General features: G+C 35.2%; 1 protein-coding gene across 5 annotated transcripts in view; it reads left to right on the forward strand.

Annotated features, from left to right (window-relative positions):
• The window catches only part of CEP128 (centrosomal protein 128), a 439,104-nt gene that overhangs the window by 186,255 nt on the left and 233,902 nt on the right, over positions 1 to 18,947 (forward strand). For all 5 annotated transcript variants that reach the window (XM_033850758.2, XM_073800169.1, XM_033850760.2 and 2 more), the window contains 2 exons: positions 2,537 to 2,596; positions 17,543 to 17,735. In XM_033850758.2, the coding sequence (XP_033706649.1) occupies positions 2,537 to 2,596; positions 17,543 to 17,735 (253 nt within the window). The remainder of the gene's footprint in view (positions 1 to 2,536; positions 2,597 to 17,542; positions 17,736 to 18,947) is intronic.

Below are 18,947 nucleotides of genomic sequence, written 5' to 3' on the forward strand. Positions count from 1 at the left end.
CATAACACTTGCTCTCACCTCACAGAAACCACCAAGGTGTTTGTTAAAATAAAATTGATTCTTTGCTTTATAGTTCAGAAATATAGGGGAGATCGGTGGTCCTTGTAAAATGTTTTCAAAATGGAATAATTCCAATTATTCCTGGTCATTTGTTCATTTTTGAAATATTGCTCATGAAATTTTCAGCCATTTTATGTAGAAAGTGACTGTCTATGGAATGGATTGCATAATAGATATGCAGCAAATGAGTCTGAGAAAAGTCTTTGGGAATATTGGCATTATTTCTAATTATATTTTCTTTTTTCAGTGCCATATTTATTACTTATTCCACATTAGTAAGTGCATGCAGTGATTGAAAACCTATGGTTAGACACTTAATAAACCACCACTATTATGAAGCAATTAGAAAAGTGTCTGAATTAAAGATACAACATTTTCATTGACCAATCTTTGATAATTCCAGAGCTTTTCCCCTAACACTTGGTTTTAGCATTTATTTGTGGAGCATGAAGAGGATAGGCTTTGGACCAAGACAGATGTGGGTTCAGATTGTTAATATATGACCTTGGATGAGTTATGTAATCTCTATTCTCTCTAAGAATTCATGTCCCATTTATAAGTTGGGTTATTATGAAGATAAAGTAAAAATAGATATAGAAGGTGCACATCATAGTGTGAAGTATCTTGCACTTAGTAGATACTCAACTAATGATAGCTGTCCTTATTATGTAGAGCTTTTTTTGTAGTATACTCATATTACCATGTATATGGCTTCTGTTTCTCTAATCTTTTTATGACAAATGCCTGTTACAGTGCTCTTGTCATAATAGACTTTGAAGTGCATTTATTTATTTATTTATTTATTTATTTATTTTTGCAGTACGTGGGTCTCTCACTGTTGTGGCCTCTCCCGTTGTGGAGCACAGGCTCTGGACGTGCAGGCTCAGTGGCCATGGCTCACGGGCCCAGCCGCTCCGCGGCATGTGGGATCTTCCCGGACCGGGGCACGAACCCGTATCTCCTGCATCGGCAGGCAGACTCTCAACCACTGTGCCACCAGGGAAGCCCTGAAGTGTATTTATTGATGCTTATATCTTGATATGCAGTTAGTAGTGATAATGGTGTTCTGTATGCCTGACTCTGTGCTAACACCCATTTTATTTAATTTATACCTTGGCCTGAGGAGGTAGTTTACTCACTTTACAGATGGTAACCTACAGCTTAGAGGAATTAAGTCACACCACTTATAAGTGATCAAGTGACTGTTCTTAAATACTAAACTATATATAAATTTGTAAAGCAAGTCACAAAATATGAACATTGTACTTATCTCAAATTATTTTGGACTTTAATCTTGAGCACTATACCTTAGATCACTGAAGACTTGAAACTATGACATAGATCAATGAAAAAGAATAATAAAAACATCATAATCAATGACAAATTGATGTTTACAAATATTCAACATGGTACAGAGGTAGAAGAGGAAGAAAACACTATGGACTAGAGTGATTAAGGGAAATCTCACTGAAAAGGCAGGCAAGACACAAGAGTTGAGTGAGATTTAGATAATGAGAAACATGGATGAGGGAAAGGTTGGATATAAGAATGTCACACTCTTGTATATGGCATGTGGTCAGCACTCATTATGCATTCATCATATGTCTAAATGAATTACCTAATGATATTCCTTAGGGGAATGATGTGCACACACATTAAGAAGTATAGAAGTATTTGAGAATAGGAATAGACATCTCTTGCAAAGGGATAGGATATTTTTAAGCAGAACATTTCTAGGAAAACGTGATGCAAAAATATCATAGGTAGCACAGAGTTCAAAGAAGGTAGGCATTGAGAAAAACTTGTGTTTAAAATTAGGAAGTCATTGACAACCTTTGAGTGTAGTTTTATCAGTAATAAGGCAGAAACAGAGGACAAGGGATTTTATAAATGAGTTGGTGTGAAGGTAGAATTTTGTTACCATCATGAATTACAAAGCGATGTTGGTATGAAGTCATATTGATTAGGTTCTGTCAGTTCTGCACAACCATTAATGAGACAAAATGGCCCGCATAGTATAAAATTAAAGAAGGAAAAATGAGACAAAGAATTAGGTTTCTATGTAATTACATCTAACTCACTGTGAAATACATTACCTGGAACAAAACTGAGGAAAAGAAACAAACACAAATGAAATAAATTGGTTTAAATGAGGCTGCTTGCCATGCAGAACTCCATGGAATCAGACTCAGTGATTCAAGCAGTAATAGCACTTGAAAGGTGATTCATGTCTCTCTATGTGAGCTAAATATTTACTGTCAATACATACATACATGGATACATGTATACATGCTTACATAAATAGGCATGTTAAATAAATAATGGTTTGGAATTGGTTCCATACTTGGTATGAACTTTCTTCTTTTTAAACCCTTAACTTTAGACACTAAACTTTTGGGTGTAATGGTGAAGAATTTTCATTTATGTAAGTTCACCTCAGAGAAAAATCTAATAGACGATTTCCTCTTTTTTGTAGGTTTTTTCATCTGGTCCTGATATTAATTATGACCCACATCGCTGGTTAGCAGAAAGCAAGGTAATTAATCTTTGCATCCTAAAGTTTTCATAATGTTCATGACCTTCAAGTCATACTATTTGGGCTAGTCATATATTTTGACATATAACTGAGCATATGAAAGCATAATACTTCATTGCTGGGAAAGATATCATTGTAATGCATTCCAGAAACTTCCATGTTCTTTTAGTTTAACATTTAAAAATTAGCTTAAATATATAGGCATGGAATGAGAGAATAAATGACAGTAAGTAAAACTGTTGAAATAACAGAATTAGACTGTCGGAGAGACAAATTCCTCTGCCTTTTCCTTGGGATAGGCCTTGTCTCTGGAGGTGCACAAAGGTCAGGGCAGCTGTAACCAACCTTCATTTACACATATATACTTACATTCTGATTCTGGAGGGTTAGCTCAAAGCCTGCCAAATCTCTTTGTGGCTCAAGCAAATCATTCATCTCTCTGGGTGTCTTGTTTTCTCATTTACAAAATGGGAGGGGTAAACTTTGTGTTCTGAAGATAACTTCACTGCTTCATGATTCTTTGGCATTATGATTTAAATTTAGTGGAAGGTAACCAAAAATAAATAAATTGAACAATTTGCTCATTTTAGCAAAAAAGATTCTTCTACACTGTGAAATAGTTATCAGCTATCTTCATAGATCAAATCAACTTAGAAATTCACTAATTTAAATATATAGAGAGTTATGACCATATAAGATGTTGATACCTGTTTATTCAATTATCAATACTTAAGCACTTGCATTCCTTTTTAGAATAGTTTTTTTCAGCTTTAAATTACTAAAATCTTCCATCCCATTTAAATTCTATAAGAAAACCAACTGTACTATAAACCTCACCAATTGTGGTCCAACTTAGGATTTTATTGCAAGAAAGAAACTTTACGTTTGTACAATATCCTTATTTAAAAATATGAGCAAAATGAGGTTTCTGAGAAGGTATGTGACTTTCTCAGTGCCATATAAAGAGTGGGAAAATGTATTACATGCCATGTCAGATTCACAATTAACATTCTTATTATTATGTGCATTACCATTTAAAGTCTTTGTTCATTCAGCCAAGATTTGTTGATTGAGTACTGTTTTGTATACAGACATTGGGGATATTAAGTGTTAGCAAGCTGTGAAAGTTAATAGGGAAAATGTAGATGTAAACAAATTTTAGAAATCCATGAAGTGTTTTATATTGTTATAGAAATATGTAAACATTGACAAAGGAACACAGAAGAAGGAAGAACTATGGTGTTCATGTTGGGAGGATGGGAGGGTATGACACTGCCAGCATGTCAGAGAAGGCTTCTGCAAAAATACAATGTTTAAACTTAGTCATACACACAATATGTAGAAGTACTCTAATTGGCTAAGTATAACAGTGGCAAGAAGATGAATATTTGAGTCAACACAGATAAGGCCCTGAGATTTGTGAGTAAGGTACAGGTGGGAGGTGGTGCAAAAACAGAGTTCATTTTGAAAACCAGGTATTCTTTAGAGAAGCCTCTTTAAAAAAAAATTCTTAATAAGAAACTAACAGTATTATGATTGAACATTGAAATTTACTCAGCCTTATAAAATTTTCTCTCCTACTTTAAATACAGTGATCCCGTGTATACCTAACCATTTTTGATAGAACCAAATGCAAACTTGTATTTATGCTACCTGTATAGTAAATTTAGAATAGACATGTTTTGCTGTCTCAGAATTTTTTAGATAGAAACTTCTTGTGCATTAATAAAGAATTTCTCTTTTTTTCCCAACTCCACAATTTTGACAACAGAGTAATGTACTTGGAATTTTCTTTCAAGTTAAAATCTTTATCATTTCTGAACAGAAAGCTTTCACTGCTGTTGTTCAATTAAATTATGAGAGCCAGAGATGACTCTTAATCATAGCTCTTTAATTTGGGAGCGAGTGAGCCGTTTTCCCTTATCATTTAATGGGATTGAACTTCTGATCAGACAAGTTTTAATACTGCATGAGGCAACTGTTCCTCTACAGTGTAAAAGGGTCATGATAAGCAATACTACGCTGACCAACTGACTAAGGAGGAATTGACTCTATTTACTAGAAAGATGGCTTAGGTTATTGATGGGCTACAATACTGTAATTCCTGTGAACTATGACTGGACAGCTCTATAAGTATTGAAGATAAGATCTGACATCAAAGGACAAAAACTATATGGAAAGTAGAATTGCTATTCAGCTAGTCCATGCTGACATCTTGCTCTATTAGAAGGACCTCTGATTGCATTTGGTAATTGTTTTCATAAATCTGCCAAATGAATTTCTTCTTTTAGTGTTAATTGTAGAAGAACTAAGGGACTGGGTGGGAATTGTGTCACTGTTGCTTGGTTGGCATTGGTGACATAACATAAACATGAAACCCAACTAAGAGTTGGACCAGGTTCATAGATAAAATGACCAATAAAGGGTAAGAAGAATACACTGCAGGGAGGAAGAGGGTTGAGGTGGTCGTTAAGTTATGCAAGGAGTTCCCATAGATAAAGGATTTGTGTTTATCATAAATCCTGACAAGGCATGCAGAGGCCAAATTTTATTCAGTTTAGCAGAGAATTTTCTAAGTAGCTACTATGCCCCAATTTTATATTACATGCTGTGGATATAACGAATGAATTAAAGAAATGATCCTTCCTCTTGAGGAACATGTTTTCTTTAGAAAAGTCGACACTTATGTAGATAATTTCAACATTATATGTAAGAGCTGTAACAGAGGTATGTAAAAGCTGCCTTGGAGGCTGATGTCGCAGATAAATCTTGAAGCCAGCCAAGTAAAGAGGAAGGAACATACATACAGAGTAAACAATTGTAGGAATGGCCTGGAAGAGAAACAGCATGATAAATGCAAAAGAAACCCCAAGTGATTTGGCAGTACTACATACAGTATGGAAATGCGAGTCAGGGAATGTCAGGGATGAGGCTCCAGAAGGAGGGAGAGATTAGATCCATCAAGAAGAGCATTGTATGCCATTTTCAAAGGTTGGGTCAGCTCTGCATTTAGTGGGGAATCATGAAGGAGTTTTGAACAGGAGAGTGAAATGTTCGTATTCATAGTTTAGAAGCATCACTCTGATAGTGATGTGAAAGGTAGATTAGAGGTGGGAAGCCCAAAGGCAGGAACACCAGTTAAGAGGTCTTTGAGTGAGACCCAGGACTCTGGTTGAGGTAGGGTGAAAGTTTGAATTTAGGAAATTGTAGAGATTTAGAGGAAGGGACAGACTGAAGAAACATTTTGGTGACAATATGCAAGTGATGTTTAATGTTATGTCAGAGGCTGATGGAGAAGGAGGTGTCCAGGATTTTCCATTTAAACTAGAAGACTACAGTCAAAGGTTAGTATTGGAATAGACAGACATGCAGGGTCCTAGGTAGGCAAGCTAGCAGAAGTATTGGAAGAGTTTCCACCACAGGGATTGATACCCAGAAAGTTCCATCTGGACAGGAATGCCTAAAGAGAAGCAGAGACAAAGGCATAGAGCAGAGTTTAGCTTCAAATCATGGAGAGAAATGAGAAGTAGCTAAGACACTTGCAGTGAGAAAGTAGGCACAAATCATCAAATCTAGAGCCATCAGGCACTCACTTTCAGGGTGGAACCACAACACTAGCAAGCATCACTCTTGATCCCAGATCTTAACTTATCATTTTATGATAGTGAATAAAAAAGCTGATGTCAACTGCTCTTCAGCACAATTGCAGGAGGCTCAGTACTCTTTTGTTTAGAGAGCACATTTAATTCTGGGAGTCTGGTATTAATTATTCTCTTAAGATGCGCAGAGGTGTATCTTAGGAGAATTTACATGCTTCTTTGGCTCTGAAGATCTTTTCCTTCTTGGCCTTTATCCCACTGTATTGAAACTCCCATTTACTCTTCTCCTCTTTCTTTAATCTGTAAGCGTTATGAGGGGAGACCTGTGTCTATCCTGTTCCTATTGCATCTTTAGTGCTTACCACAGGCTTGGCTAAATGCTCAATAAATATTTTTTTTAGAGAGTAATTAGCCTTGCTGCATTTTCCTACTCAGGTTACTTCCTCAGCTTAAATATCACCAATGAATAAATAACAAGCAGATTAGATTTCAGTAAATATGTTAGTTCTCAAATATTGGTTTTCTTTGATCAGTACTGTAAATTTTAAGATTATATAAATAAGAAATATACTTCCAAGTTATTTGGGGATTTTCCTATATTATCCTATTTGGTATCATCCCAAAGAGTCCCACTTTTTATAGTATCAATATAACGTGTTTCACGCGTTGACAAGCATTTGCTTTTCCCTACTGTTTTTGCATTATAACTGAAGCAGCATTAGAGATTGTGAAGTTTGACTTTCTCATTTTGTAGATGAGAAACGGGTCCTGGGAGTTTTGAGTTTTATCTAAGGACATAAAACTAGTTTCTGAGAAGGGTTTGGGAACCTGGATCTCTGAACTCTGTGCCATTGTTTTTTTCTACTGATTGTGTGACCTACACTTGAATATAAACCTTACATTTATATATTGTCTTTTTAGTGATGTGAATTTTTTAAGAACAGTTATTGTGTGAGAAGTATTAGACCTACTGTATTTAATTCTTGTTGAAGGATGCAAATGACCATCTAGTATTTTATCGTTCCAGTGTAGACATCAAAATGTGATACAAATACTCAGGTATCTTCATTCACGTGGTGGAAATATCCTTAGGTAGTATACAGGGAACACACTCAGCTTAATTGGAGGAAGCATTTTGTATTTTTTAATATGTACTATGATTATGGGTATATTTCTTCCAGATTATTTTCAAACCAAGCAGAAAAGTGGAGAAAGTATAATTGAAAATTATATTCTGAGGTTGATTTAGATTTGAACTTTGCAGCTCTGGTTTAATTCTTGTTTTGGTGATCTAGCACATTTTAAAGAATCGCCATCCTCTTTATCTCTGGTTCTTACATAAGCATTTTCTCTCAAAATTGTTTTTAGAGTTTTGGTGAAGGAAGCATAGTAGTTAAAAGCAGCAAAATTATGGTTCCTGCTATTATTGCTAACTCTGTCAACTATAATCTTTTATTTGAATTTTCTGTTTTCCTTGGTTTTTAGCTTTGAGTCACTCCTTAGTGACTTTCGGTATATTATTCCAGTGAATCTCATCAGAGGATTCTTACAGATTAAAAAGATCATTTTGATTGTTTTACTAGATACTTCAAAATATTCCCACCTAGTTGCAAGCTGTCAACTAAGAAGGTAAAAAACTACCTTATTTAGAAATTCTTTCCCTATTTTGGCTTACTTAGCGATACTTGTTGATGTAGTTAAATAAATGAGCCTATTATGTAATCTGTAAGATGCTCTTGTGAGTGGTTAATAGAATGGTGTTTGCACTGTGATTAATAGCCTTGTCAGCTAATTATTGTTTGGAATTGGTAAAGTTATTCCTATACTGTGTTCCAAGCTGTTTCTCCAAGATACTTAATGAATGATAGATAACGGGTGTTTCTCTAACAGACTCTGATTCTCTTAATTGATTATTGGTTGATTAAATTTCCATAAGTTAATTTGTTTCATAGGATTAATAATATATTCTGATACTTATTCAATTCATATCAAGCATCTTAACTATAACCTATTTTTAATTTTGTATGGCAATGGAATAAAGGCTCAATAGGAATTAACTGGAGCCATAGGTCATACTGTATTAGTTTGCTAGGGCTGCCATAACAAAACTGGGTAGCTTAAACAACAGGTATTTATTTTCTCACAGCTCTGGAGCCTAGAAGTCAAAGATCACGTTGCCAGGGTTGGTTTCTGGTGAGACTTCTCCTTGCCTTGTAGACGGCCACCTCTCATGTGGGGGCTAGCGGTATGGTTGGAGAAGTTGAAGGTTAGGAGTCAGATAGTGTCTCTTCTTCTTATAAGGACACTAGCCCTATAGGATTAGGGCCCTACCCTTATGGCCTCATTTAACGTTAATTACTTCCCTAAAGGCCCTGTGTCCAAATTCAGTCACACTGAGAGTTAGGGCTTTAACATATGATTTTGAGAGGGATGTAATTCAGTCCGTAACACAGATCAAACCTGATTAATGCTTTGTTGCAAATAATTTTTTGTTATTGTTTTGTTTTTATCAGAACCAGTAGGATTATTGTTATGACAAAACAGAATTGTTTTTTTATTATCATCTCTTAGCAACGGTAGTGAACACGGGCCAAAGACTGGGATGGAATAAGGAAAGCATTATGAAAAAGAAATGTGAAGGTATTTTCTAAATTTGCCATTAAATCATTGGGAAAGAACAGATTAAACCAGATGATTGAAGCTGGTGATCCCCAGGGACTCATTTTGTTTGGACCACATGAGTTTAAAAAAATTGATTTGGTAATGAACATTTTAAAAAATTCAATTAAGTGTATTATTGCAACATGAAATTGTTTTCCTTTTGAGATATCAGAGGATCTGATAACACTAGGGTTTCATTCCGTTGTGGTAGAAAACAGAGTTAAGAAGAAGAACCATGGACATGACACCACATTAGATGTGGTGCCCTTCTTGCCTTTCTTTTTTGTGGTTGCATTTTTATATTCGAAATTGATAATGTTCAGATCCTAAATGTGTTACTTTTGACTGTTCATTAAGCTTTCTTAATATAGTTAGCTATCGTTTGACATAATCACCATCATTTTCTGTTGACTCCCAATATGGAAGAAAAGTATTACTTGATGTTATCTTTAGGCTTGCACATTATTTTTTTTGAAGTTGATTGAAGAGAAGTGGATTTATCTCTTGTATCCATGCGTGGTTCAAAATGGTAAATAGTAACATAGTAGCCTGAATTGAACTTTTCAAGAAAAACAAAAGAGAACATATTTTCTGTGTACTTTTACAGATGTTTCCTATCTGGCACCTTTAGCATGTACATTTGATGTCTCTGATGTAAACCAATGAAATTAACTCCTATAATATTATCTAATAGGGACTTGATCCTAGAACATGTTGGTCTTCCTGTAAATAAGAGGTTGAATAATCTGACTCCTTTTACTCTTTCCTCACAAGGATTTTTATGGTCAGCTGTGAACCTCATACCTTTTATCAATCCATATTTGATTTTTTTTAAGTGCATTCCTTCTGGTTAATCTGTTTCAGATTTCATGTTGCATGTATGTATTTCTTCTGTATGTCAAGGTTATTTCATTTACTTGTCTCCAACATATTAATACATCAATTTATATTCTAATACCTAGCCATCTGTGATAATATTAATTATCTGATTTTAGACTAATCCTGAGGGGATTAGCATCTGAAAGCTGCTGTTTAGGACCATGCCTACATGGCATAGAGTTATCAGGGCTTTTGTATGTACATCCTGTCAGCCCTTCTTCTTTGTGATTGTATTTTTCATAATTCAAATTGATAGTGTTCAGGTCCTAAATGTGTTACTTTTGAATATTAATTAAACTTTCTTAATATATTAAAACTAAAAGAACTTTGGATTTTTTCTGTTTTCAAGATACCATTCTCTTTTTCTATTTTATTACTTAGATGCAAGGTGCTATGTCTTTCCAAAAAAAATTAACAGAATCTAATTGTTCATTTAATTACATGTGTCAGGGCCTCATGATCTGCAAAACTAGCTGTAATGTGCGTGTGGGTGTGTGTGCGCATCCACGTATGTTGGTTGTTTTGGAAACTCCCTAGGAGATTTTAATCGAAGAATATTATTATAAAATTCTTGAAAAATGTGTTGAGGGTTTATTATATTAAATTCTTTAACATACAAGAATAAAGATGTGTGTATGTTTGAGGTGCCAAATAAACAGCGAAAAGACTTTGTTGAAAATATATCTTTTCCAGAAAGTATACATCTAACCTTTCCCTTATTTCCTTGCATCATACCAATAATAATATGATAGTCACCGGGGCTTTTCATTTTATTTATTTTTCTTGAGGAGCTGGCAAAGATTGATGAGGTTAATAGAAGGTGTGATCTACAGATTCAGATTGTAGTTTTAATATAGAAGCAGTGATAGCATAGGCTTTTCCTTATTTTTCCTAGTTAATATCAATTAATAAATTAATGACTTAAGTAGTAATGTTTTAGAATCATTTTCCAATGACCCGTATCAAACTTACTGAATAATTGTCTAGAATAATTTTTATTATTTAGTGCATTGAATACATTCTCATTTTGGAGATTGTAACTAACTGTACACACACACATATAGCCATATAATCTTAGTTAAAGAATTTTTTTAAAAAATGTAAATTGTAACAGCAGTAACCTAAAATGTGAGGGGGAAGAGAAGTAAAAGTGTAAAGTTTATGAATTCTATTGAAGTTAAGTTGTTATCAGTTTAAAATAGGGTGATACACATTTAAGATATTTTATGTCAGCCTCATGGTAACCACAAGGGGAAATCCTATAATAATTACATAAAACAACATGATAAAGAAGTCAAAGCCTACTGATACCAGAAGACAACAAAACACACGCAAAAAAGACAGCAGGATAAGAATCAAAGAACAAGGAACCTACAAAACATCTAGGAAACAATTAACAAAGTGACAATAGTAAGCCCTTACCTATCAATAATTACTTTAAATGTAAATGGATTAAATTCTCTAATTAAAAGACATAGAATAGCCAAATGGATAGGAAAAAACAAGATCCAGAAATATGCTGCCTATTAAAGACTTACTTTAGCCTTAAAGGTACACATAGATTGAAAGTGAAGTGATGGTAAAAGACATTTCAGGCAAATGGTAACCCAACCCCCCCCCCCAAAAAAAAAGAGAAAACGAAAAAAGCAAGGGTAGCTCTAGTTATATCAGACAAAATAGACTGTAAACAAAAAATGATAAAAAGAGACAAAGAAGGTCATTATAATGGAATCAATACAAGAAGAGAGAACAATTGTAGATATGTGCCCAATGTTGGAGCACCTAAATATTTAAAGGAAAAACTAACATAGCTAAATGGAGAAATAAACAGTAACAAATATAGCAATATTGAGAATGAAATTTCGATATTTACACTCATCTTTTGTAGGTATAAAGGCATAATCACCATAAACAGTTTGGTGTTCATGCTTTCAGTCCTATTTTGATCTAGTGGGCTGAGCTGCAGTTATTTTTGACAAAAATGTATATTTTTAGATATACCTGTCCCTTCCTTTTGAGTCTTTGACATTGAGGGTATCCACCTTGTTGTAGTATTTTCTTCCTTTGGGGTTCTATCGCCCCAGACTCTTGTATTTTCCTCCCGACTTTCTATCTACATCTCCATTTTATTTTGAAATTCTCTTGTGTTTATCTCTTCTAAACCCTCTTCTATTTTCTCTGTGGATATTCTTTATGAGCTATTTTATCTCTTCCTATGCCATTAACTTCCTTTAGGCTGTTGATTCTTTAGTTTGTATCTCTTGGCCATATCTCTTGAGCTTTAGAGCTATATATATATAATTAGATATCCAATTAGTCGTCTATGCTTCTGTATCTTTTGTTCCTAACAACTTCTATATGTTTCATCCTAATGTTAACTTCTTAACCCCTAAATCATTGCTTCTTCTAGGTTTCCTGTTTCAGTTTAAGCTAAAAATTGGCCATCAATACTGATTCCTTTCTCTTCCTTACCCCCCTCACATTTAAGTCCAAATACATACATTTTGGCTCAACCCTTACCATTTTCACTTGTTTGGAATATTGTAACAGCCTCCTGACTTCCAGCCTCCGATATTTGCTCCACTCTACTTAGAGAGTATGCTTTCTAAAGAGCAGTCCAATTCACATCCTTGTCTCTCATATTGTGGTTAGATGGGGATGATGGTATATCCCTCACCCTCACCGTGTTTTCTTCCTAAATGCATAGTGGAATGTTACAGTAGAAAGTGCTCCTTTAATCTGGCAGAATTGACCATGTTTTCTGTGCTATGGAAGTTTTTTTCTCTTTTTCTATTTGCAATAGTATTTCAAGGTGGATATTGGGAAATGAAGCAGACTTAATTAAATTTCTGTAGTCATAATTGGAAGTTCACATCCTAATTTAAGTTGAGGACTTCCTGTATTTATCTAGTGACATATGGACAAGACAGAGGCCTAAAAATTGTATAGCAAGTACTAAAGCCAGGTCAGCCAGATCTCATCTCGCAGGGAGGTTTAATTTTAGCTTTGTTGATCTATCCCCTTTTACTTTCCCCTTCCTTCCTTCCTTCCTCCCTCCCTCCCTCCCTTCCTCCCTTCCTCCCTTCCTCCCTTCCTTCCTTCCTTCCTCCCTCCCTCCCTCCCTCCCTCTCTTTTGTTACATAACAGCTAAGTTGAGATATAATTCATGTACCATACATTTGACCTATTTAGAGTTACCATTCAGTAGTTTTTAGTATATTCACAGAGATGTGCAGCCATCACTACATGAATTTTAGGACATTTTTATCACCCCAAAAAGACAATCTGGACTATTAGCCATCACATCCTTATCTGCCCATCCCACCCTCCCTGTAGCACTAGTCAACAAGTAATCTGCTTTTATCTCTATAGATTTGTCTGTTGTGGACATTTGCTATGAATGGAATCATAAAATATGCAATCCTTTATGATTGACTTCTTTCATTTAGTAGAATATTATCAAGGTTCATCTGTGTTGTAGTATGTATCATTACTTTACTTCTTCTTGCTAAATAACTGTCCATTGTATGGATATACCACATTCATTTACCAGTTGATGTTCATTTCTATTATTTTTATTTCTTGCCTGTCATGAATAGTGCTGCTATGAACATTTGAGTACAAGTTTTTTGTGTGAATGTGTGTTTTCATTTCTCATAGGTACATACCTAGGAGAGAATTGCTGAGTTATACGGTAATTATGTTTAAGCTTTTGAAGAAAGTCCAGATTGTTTTTCCAAGGTGACTACACCATTGTACATTCCTATTGTTGGTATATGAGAATTTTAATTTCTCTGTATATACACTAACAGTTGTTATCATCTGGGGTTTTTTTGATTATAGCTATCCTGCTGGATGTGAAATGGAATTCTATTGTGGTTTTGATTTGCATTTCCCTGATGGCTAGTGATGTTGAGCATCTTTTCATGTGGTTATTGGCCATTCATATATCTTCTTTGGAGAAATGTCTATTTTGATCTTTTGCTCAATTTGTTATCTTTTAATTTATTATTTGAGTTCTTTACATATCCTAGGATACAAGTCCTTTCTCAGATATGTGATCTATAAGTATTCTCTCCTGTTTAGTGAGTTGTCTTTTCACTTTGTTACTTGTGACCATTGAAGCATAATATTTTACATTTTGATTAAGTTCAGCTTATCAGCTTTTTTCTTTGGTTGCTTGTGCTTTTGGTGTAATGTCTAAGAAATGATTGCCAAACCAGAGTCACAAAGACTTTTCCCTGTTTTCTTCTAGGAGTCTTATATTTTTATTTATTTATTTTTAAATTATTTATTTATTTATTTATTTTATTTTATTTTGTAGCCATATTTTTAGCAATTACATTTAGGTCTTTGATCCATTTTGAGTTAATTTTTTTATGTGGTATGAGGTATGGGTTCAACTCTATTCTTTTACATGTGGTCTTTGATCCATTTTGAGTTAATTTTTTTATGTGGTATGAGGTATGGGTTCAACTCTATTCTTTTACATGTGACTATTCAGTTGTCCCAGCACCACTGGTTGAATAGACTATTCTTTCCTCATCAGATTGTTTTGGCACTCTTGTTGAAAGTCAGTTGACTGTATATGTATAGTTTTATTTTTGGACTCTCAATTCTATTTCATTGATCTATATGTCTATCCTATGCCAGTACCACACTGTTTTGATTACAGTAGCTCTGTAGTAAGCTTTGAAATGGGTAAGAGTGAGTCCTCCAACTTTGTCCTTATTTTTCAACACTTTATTTGGCTATTCTGGGTCCCTTGAATGTCCATATGAAATTTAGGATCAACTTGTCAATTTCTCCAAAAAACCAGCTGGGATTTTGATTGGAATTGCATTGAATCTGTAGGATGTTTGGGGAGTATTTTTGTCTAAACTATATTAAGTCTTCTGATCTTTGTACATGGGATATGGTCCCATTTATTTAGGTATTTAAAAGTTTTTTTCAGCAGTGTTTTGTAGAGTTATTTTTCTTTCAGATATTTTCAGAGTGTGTTTTGCAGTTCTTTTTAAAGGTGTATTATTAAGTATATTATCCTTTTGATGCTATTGTACATACAGTTGACTTTTAACTTTATTTTTGGATTGATCATTCAAGTATATAGAGATACAATTGATTTATGTATATTGACCTTATATACTACAACATTGCTGAACTATTTTATTCTAATATGTTTTTAGTGAAATCATTAGGATTTTCTTATACAGGGGCATGTTATCTGCAAAAAAGATGCAAATATGTTTACTTCTTTTTTTTTAATGTGGATATATTTTGTTACATTTTCTTGCAAAATTGCCCTGCCATGACCTCGTAATACAGTGTTGAATAGAAGTGGTGAGAGCAGATATTCTTTTCTTGTTTCTGATCTTAGGGAGAAAGCATTGTCTTTTTCCATTAAGTATGATAGTAGTTGTGGGGTTTTTATAAATGTCTTTTGTCAGGTTGAGAAAGTTCCCTTCTATTCCTAGCTTGTTGAGTGTCTCCATCGTGAATGGGTGTTGAATTTCATCATATGATTTCTCTGCACCTTTTGATATGATCATGTGGCTTTATGTCCCTAATTCTTACTAATATGGCATATTACATTAATTAATTTTCAGATATTAGTGCAGCCTTGCATTCTTGGGATAAATCCTACTTGATTATGCTGTAAAAACCTTTTTATATGTTTCTGGATTCTGGTTGCTAGTATTTTGTTGAAGATTTAAAAAAATATCTATTCATAAGTTATATTCATAACTGAAGCCTTATAAACAATCTGGGGAAATTACAGTTGAGACTTCAGTGTTCTTAGCTGGCTTTGTCTGCAGTAGAGTGACCACCCTATTAGTGGAGAGTTGGTGGAGGAGGGAGTTCCCAGTATTTCTGTTGCAGTTACCAAGAATTTAGCTTGTGCAAATCAGAGCTGTGAAGATGAAAACTCCTAGTGGTCTGCCCTTCCTGTGAAATACCTACTATTATGATGTTTCTGCTTACAACATTTTTGACTCCAGAAGTTTGAGTTTTCCACATCAAGTAATTTTTCAATTTTTTGCATTCACCAACTGGGTGCCCTACAACCTAATTACAGCTCTGACACTAACTACCCAGAGTTAGTGCAGATCCTGCAGTTTAAGGTCTCAGTCCCACAAGACTCCCCCTCCCCCACCTTCAGATGCCAGTCACAGGTATTGAGTCCCTAGGTTGCCTACACTTCTATCTGAGCTGGCTTCAAATTGGGGTTCCCATAGTTCATTAATTTGCTATAATGGCTCACAGATTTCAGGGAAATACTTGATTTACTATTATTACTTTATTATAAAGGATGCATATGAACAGCCAGCCGTATGAAGAGGTATATAGGGCAAGGTCCCAAAGGGTCCTTAGTACTGGAACTTCTGTCTCTGGAATTTTGGGTGCATCACCCTTTTGGCATGTGGATGTATTCACCAACCTGGAAGCTCATCGTATCTCATTGTTCAGGAGTCTTTATAGAGTTTAATCTTCAGTCCTCCCCTGCCTGTCCCCCACCCCCCTTCTTAGAGGTTGATGAGTAGGATTGTAAGTTTCAACTCTCTAATGATCAGCCCCTTACGGAGGCTATCTGGGGGCCCCACCCTAAGCCACCTCATTAACATAAGCTCTGGTCTGATCAAAAGTGCTTTGTTATTAATAAATCATGCCTTTATAAGCATGATTTCCATTTTTCTTCACCCAACATATTATACATTTGTTACCTTACAATATAAGTGTATAATTTATGCATAATTTGACTAATGACAGTATTTTGTTCTATGTCACCATCTGTTAGACCTTCTGACCAAAGGAACTGCCTTTTTTTTCATTTCTGGGGATGTTTGAAAGCTGATGTATGTGGGGAGACCCCGGTCTAAGGGCCATATCCCAGTTCTGCTTCATCATAGGCTAATTCTATCACAGCTACTTTTAATATACTGGGGCATGTCCTAAGAACCTTCTAGACTTCTAGAGGCCTAGAACATTCTTGCTTATGGATTCATGCTATTCAGGGAAATTGTCCCTTTGCTTAATTTCATTTTCCCTTCTAGTTCATGACTTCCCCTATTTTGCTTCTTTGAGGTGAAGACTGTTTAGATTATTTAAAATCAACTAGAAATTGGATGATAGTCTCACTTGGGAAGGTCCTAAGACCCGACTGAAATTCTGTTCTATTGAAGGTGGAAGAAAGATTTCTTTTCTCATCCCTGTTTTAAATATCTAAGTATTAGAGTTGGTGAGGTTAGAGTCCATGGAAAAGAGAGTTGCTTTGATTGAATTTCCTAGTTTTAAATGTGGAAAAATGCAGACTTTATCTGCCTCATGCCATACAGAATCTCTCTCTACCTGATTAGCTGGACCCTTGGGGATATGCATTTTTAGAAACAAAACTAGGAATTTTATCTTATTTTTTAATCTCTAAAATTCCCTTCATAACCAGTTTCTAGGTCTATTATGGGGTGTTTTGGATCTTCAAATGCTTGTACCAGACTGCTTTATATATCAAATTAGGGGGTTAATTGTATTACACCTGGAAGTTTAGGAGGCCAAACTTTTCTGTAGTACTGCCTTTCCAAAGATGATAGAGTATACCAAATATTTTATAAAAATCCAAGGAAATCATTTCTGCACCAACTTTTAACTGATATAAACCATTATGCAAATTAAAACATTATGGGTATTTTAAAATTTTGCTTAAATTTGTTGGTTATTGTCTAAATTCAGATTATCATGACTTTCTCATGTTTTGGAATGCTACTGTTTTCTAGATTTTTTAAAAAATTAGATATAACTGTCATATTTTTAGACTAAACTTCAATGGCTCTGTGAGGAACTGAGAGAGAGAGAAAACAGAGAGAAAAGTCTACGGCACCAGCTGATGTTGTGCAGACAACAACTCGGGAACATGACTGAAAACAAGGAGGCTGAGCTTCAGTGTCTCTTTGAACAGATAGAAAGACAGGAGCAGCTTCTGGAAGAAATACATCGGGAGAAGAGAGGTGTGTTAACTGCTCTTACTCTTTTATTTTTCTTTGTTTATATTTGTGGAATCTTATGTTTGGGAAAAAAATTCCGTTTCTCTTGGCTCTGGTTTGAACTACAGAATTTCCAAATTCGTCTCCTTTCCTTGTCTCTTGTCTCCTTATCTTCATTTCTGGGTCTAGAAGAGAAAACTGTTTCTCCTTGAGAATTTCTCCTTCAGCTACTGTATCCCTCCTGTGTACATAGATAGCATTTGTGTCTGTTGGCCATTTGCAAGTGCTAATTTGCTAAGACATGCTTGTTCTTCCCTGGTAAAATGCCAAAATTTATATTTTACTTCAGTAAAATACCCATTAATTCATTCAACAGATATATACTTTGTGTCTATTTTGTCTTCGGTACTATTATAGGTGCTAAGGATATTATCAGTAAATGAGAAAAAAAATCCTACTCTTCCTTTTTTTTTTTTGGTTGCGTTGGGTGGCCTTCGTTGCTGCGTGTGGGCTTTCTCCAGTTGCGGCGAGCAGGGGCTACTCTTCGTTGTGGTGCGTGGGCTTCTCATTGCGGGGGCTTCTATTATTGCGGAGCACGGGCTCTAGGCGTGCAGGCTTCAGTTGTAGCACGAGGGCCCTAGACCACGTGGGCTTCAGTAGTTGTGGTGCACGCACTTCAGTAGTTGTGGCGTGTGGACTCAGTAGCTGTGGCTCACAGGCTCTAGAGCACAGGCTCAGTAGTTGTGACTCACGGGGTTAGTTGCTCCATGGCATGTGGGATATTCCTGGACCAGGGGTTGAACCTGTGTCCCCTGCATTGGCAGGCAGATTCTTAACCACTGTGCCACCAGGAAAGTCCCCAAAATCCTACTCTCGTTTACTTTACATTATATTGAGTGGGGTGACAAAATAAATGTGATAAATGAGTAAATTATGTAATATATGAGGTTATAAGCACGTTGTTGAAAGCAGTAGAGTAAGGGAAGGAGAGTTTGGGAGAGCACAGCACAGGGTTTAATATGTAGGCAATACTTAACTTTAAAAGTTAGACAAGAGTCATGGAAAATTACCTTTCTGTTTGGTTCTACTAGGGATGGATATAATGGGAAGAAGAAAAATAGCATCAGGTATAGGAATCCTATGTGTATCTTATGTTGTGTTGGCCTTAGGCTTTTTTTTAATATATAAATTTATTTATTTATGTATTTATTTTGGCTGTGTTGGGTCTTCATTGCT

Source organism: Tursiops truncatus, chromosome 2, assembly GCF_011762595.2.
Source record: "Tursiops truncatus isolate mTurTru1 chromosome 2, mTurTru1.mat.Y, whole genome shotgun sequence".
In the NCBI taxonomy this organism is placed as follows: Eukaryota; Metazoa; Chordata; class Mammalia; order Artiodactyla; family Delphinidae; genus Tursiops; species Tursiops truncatus.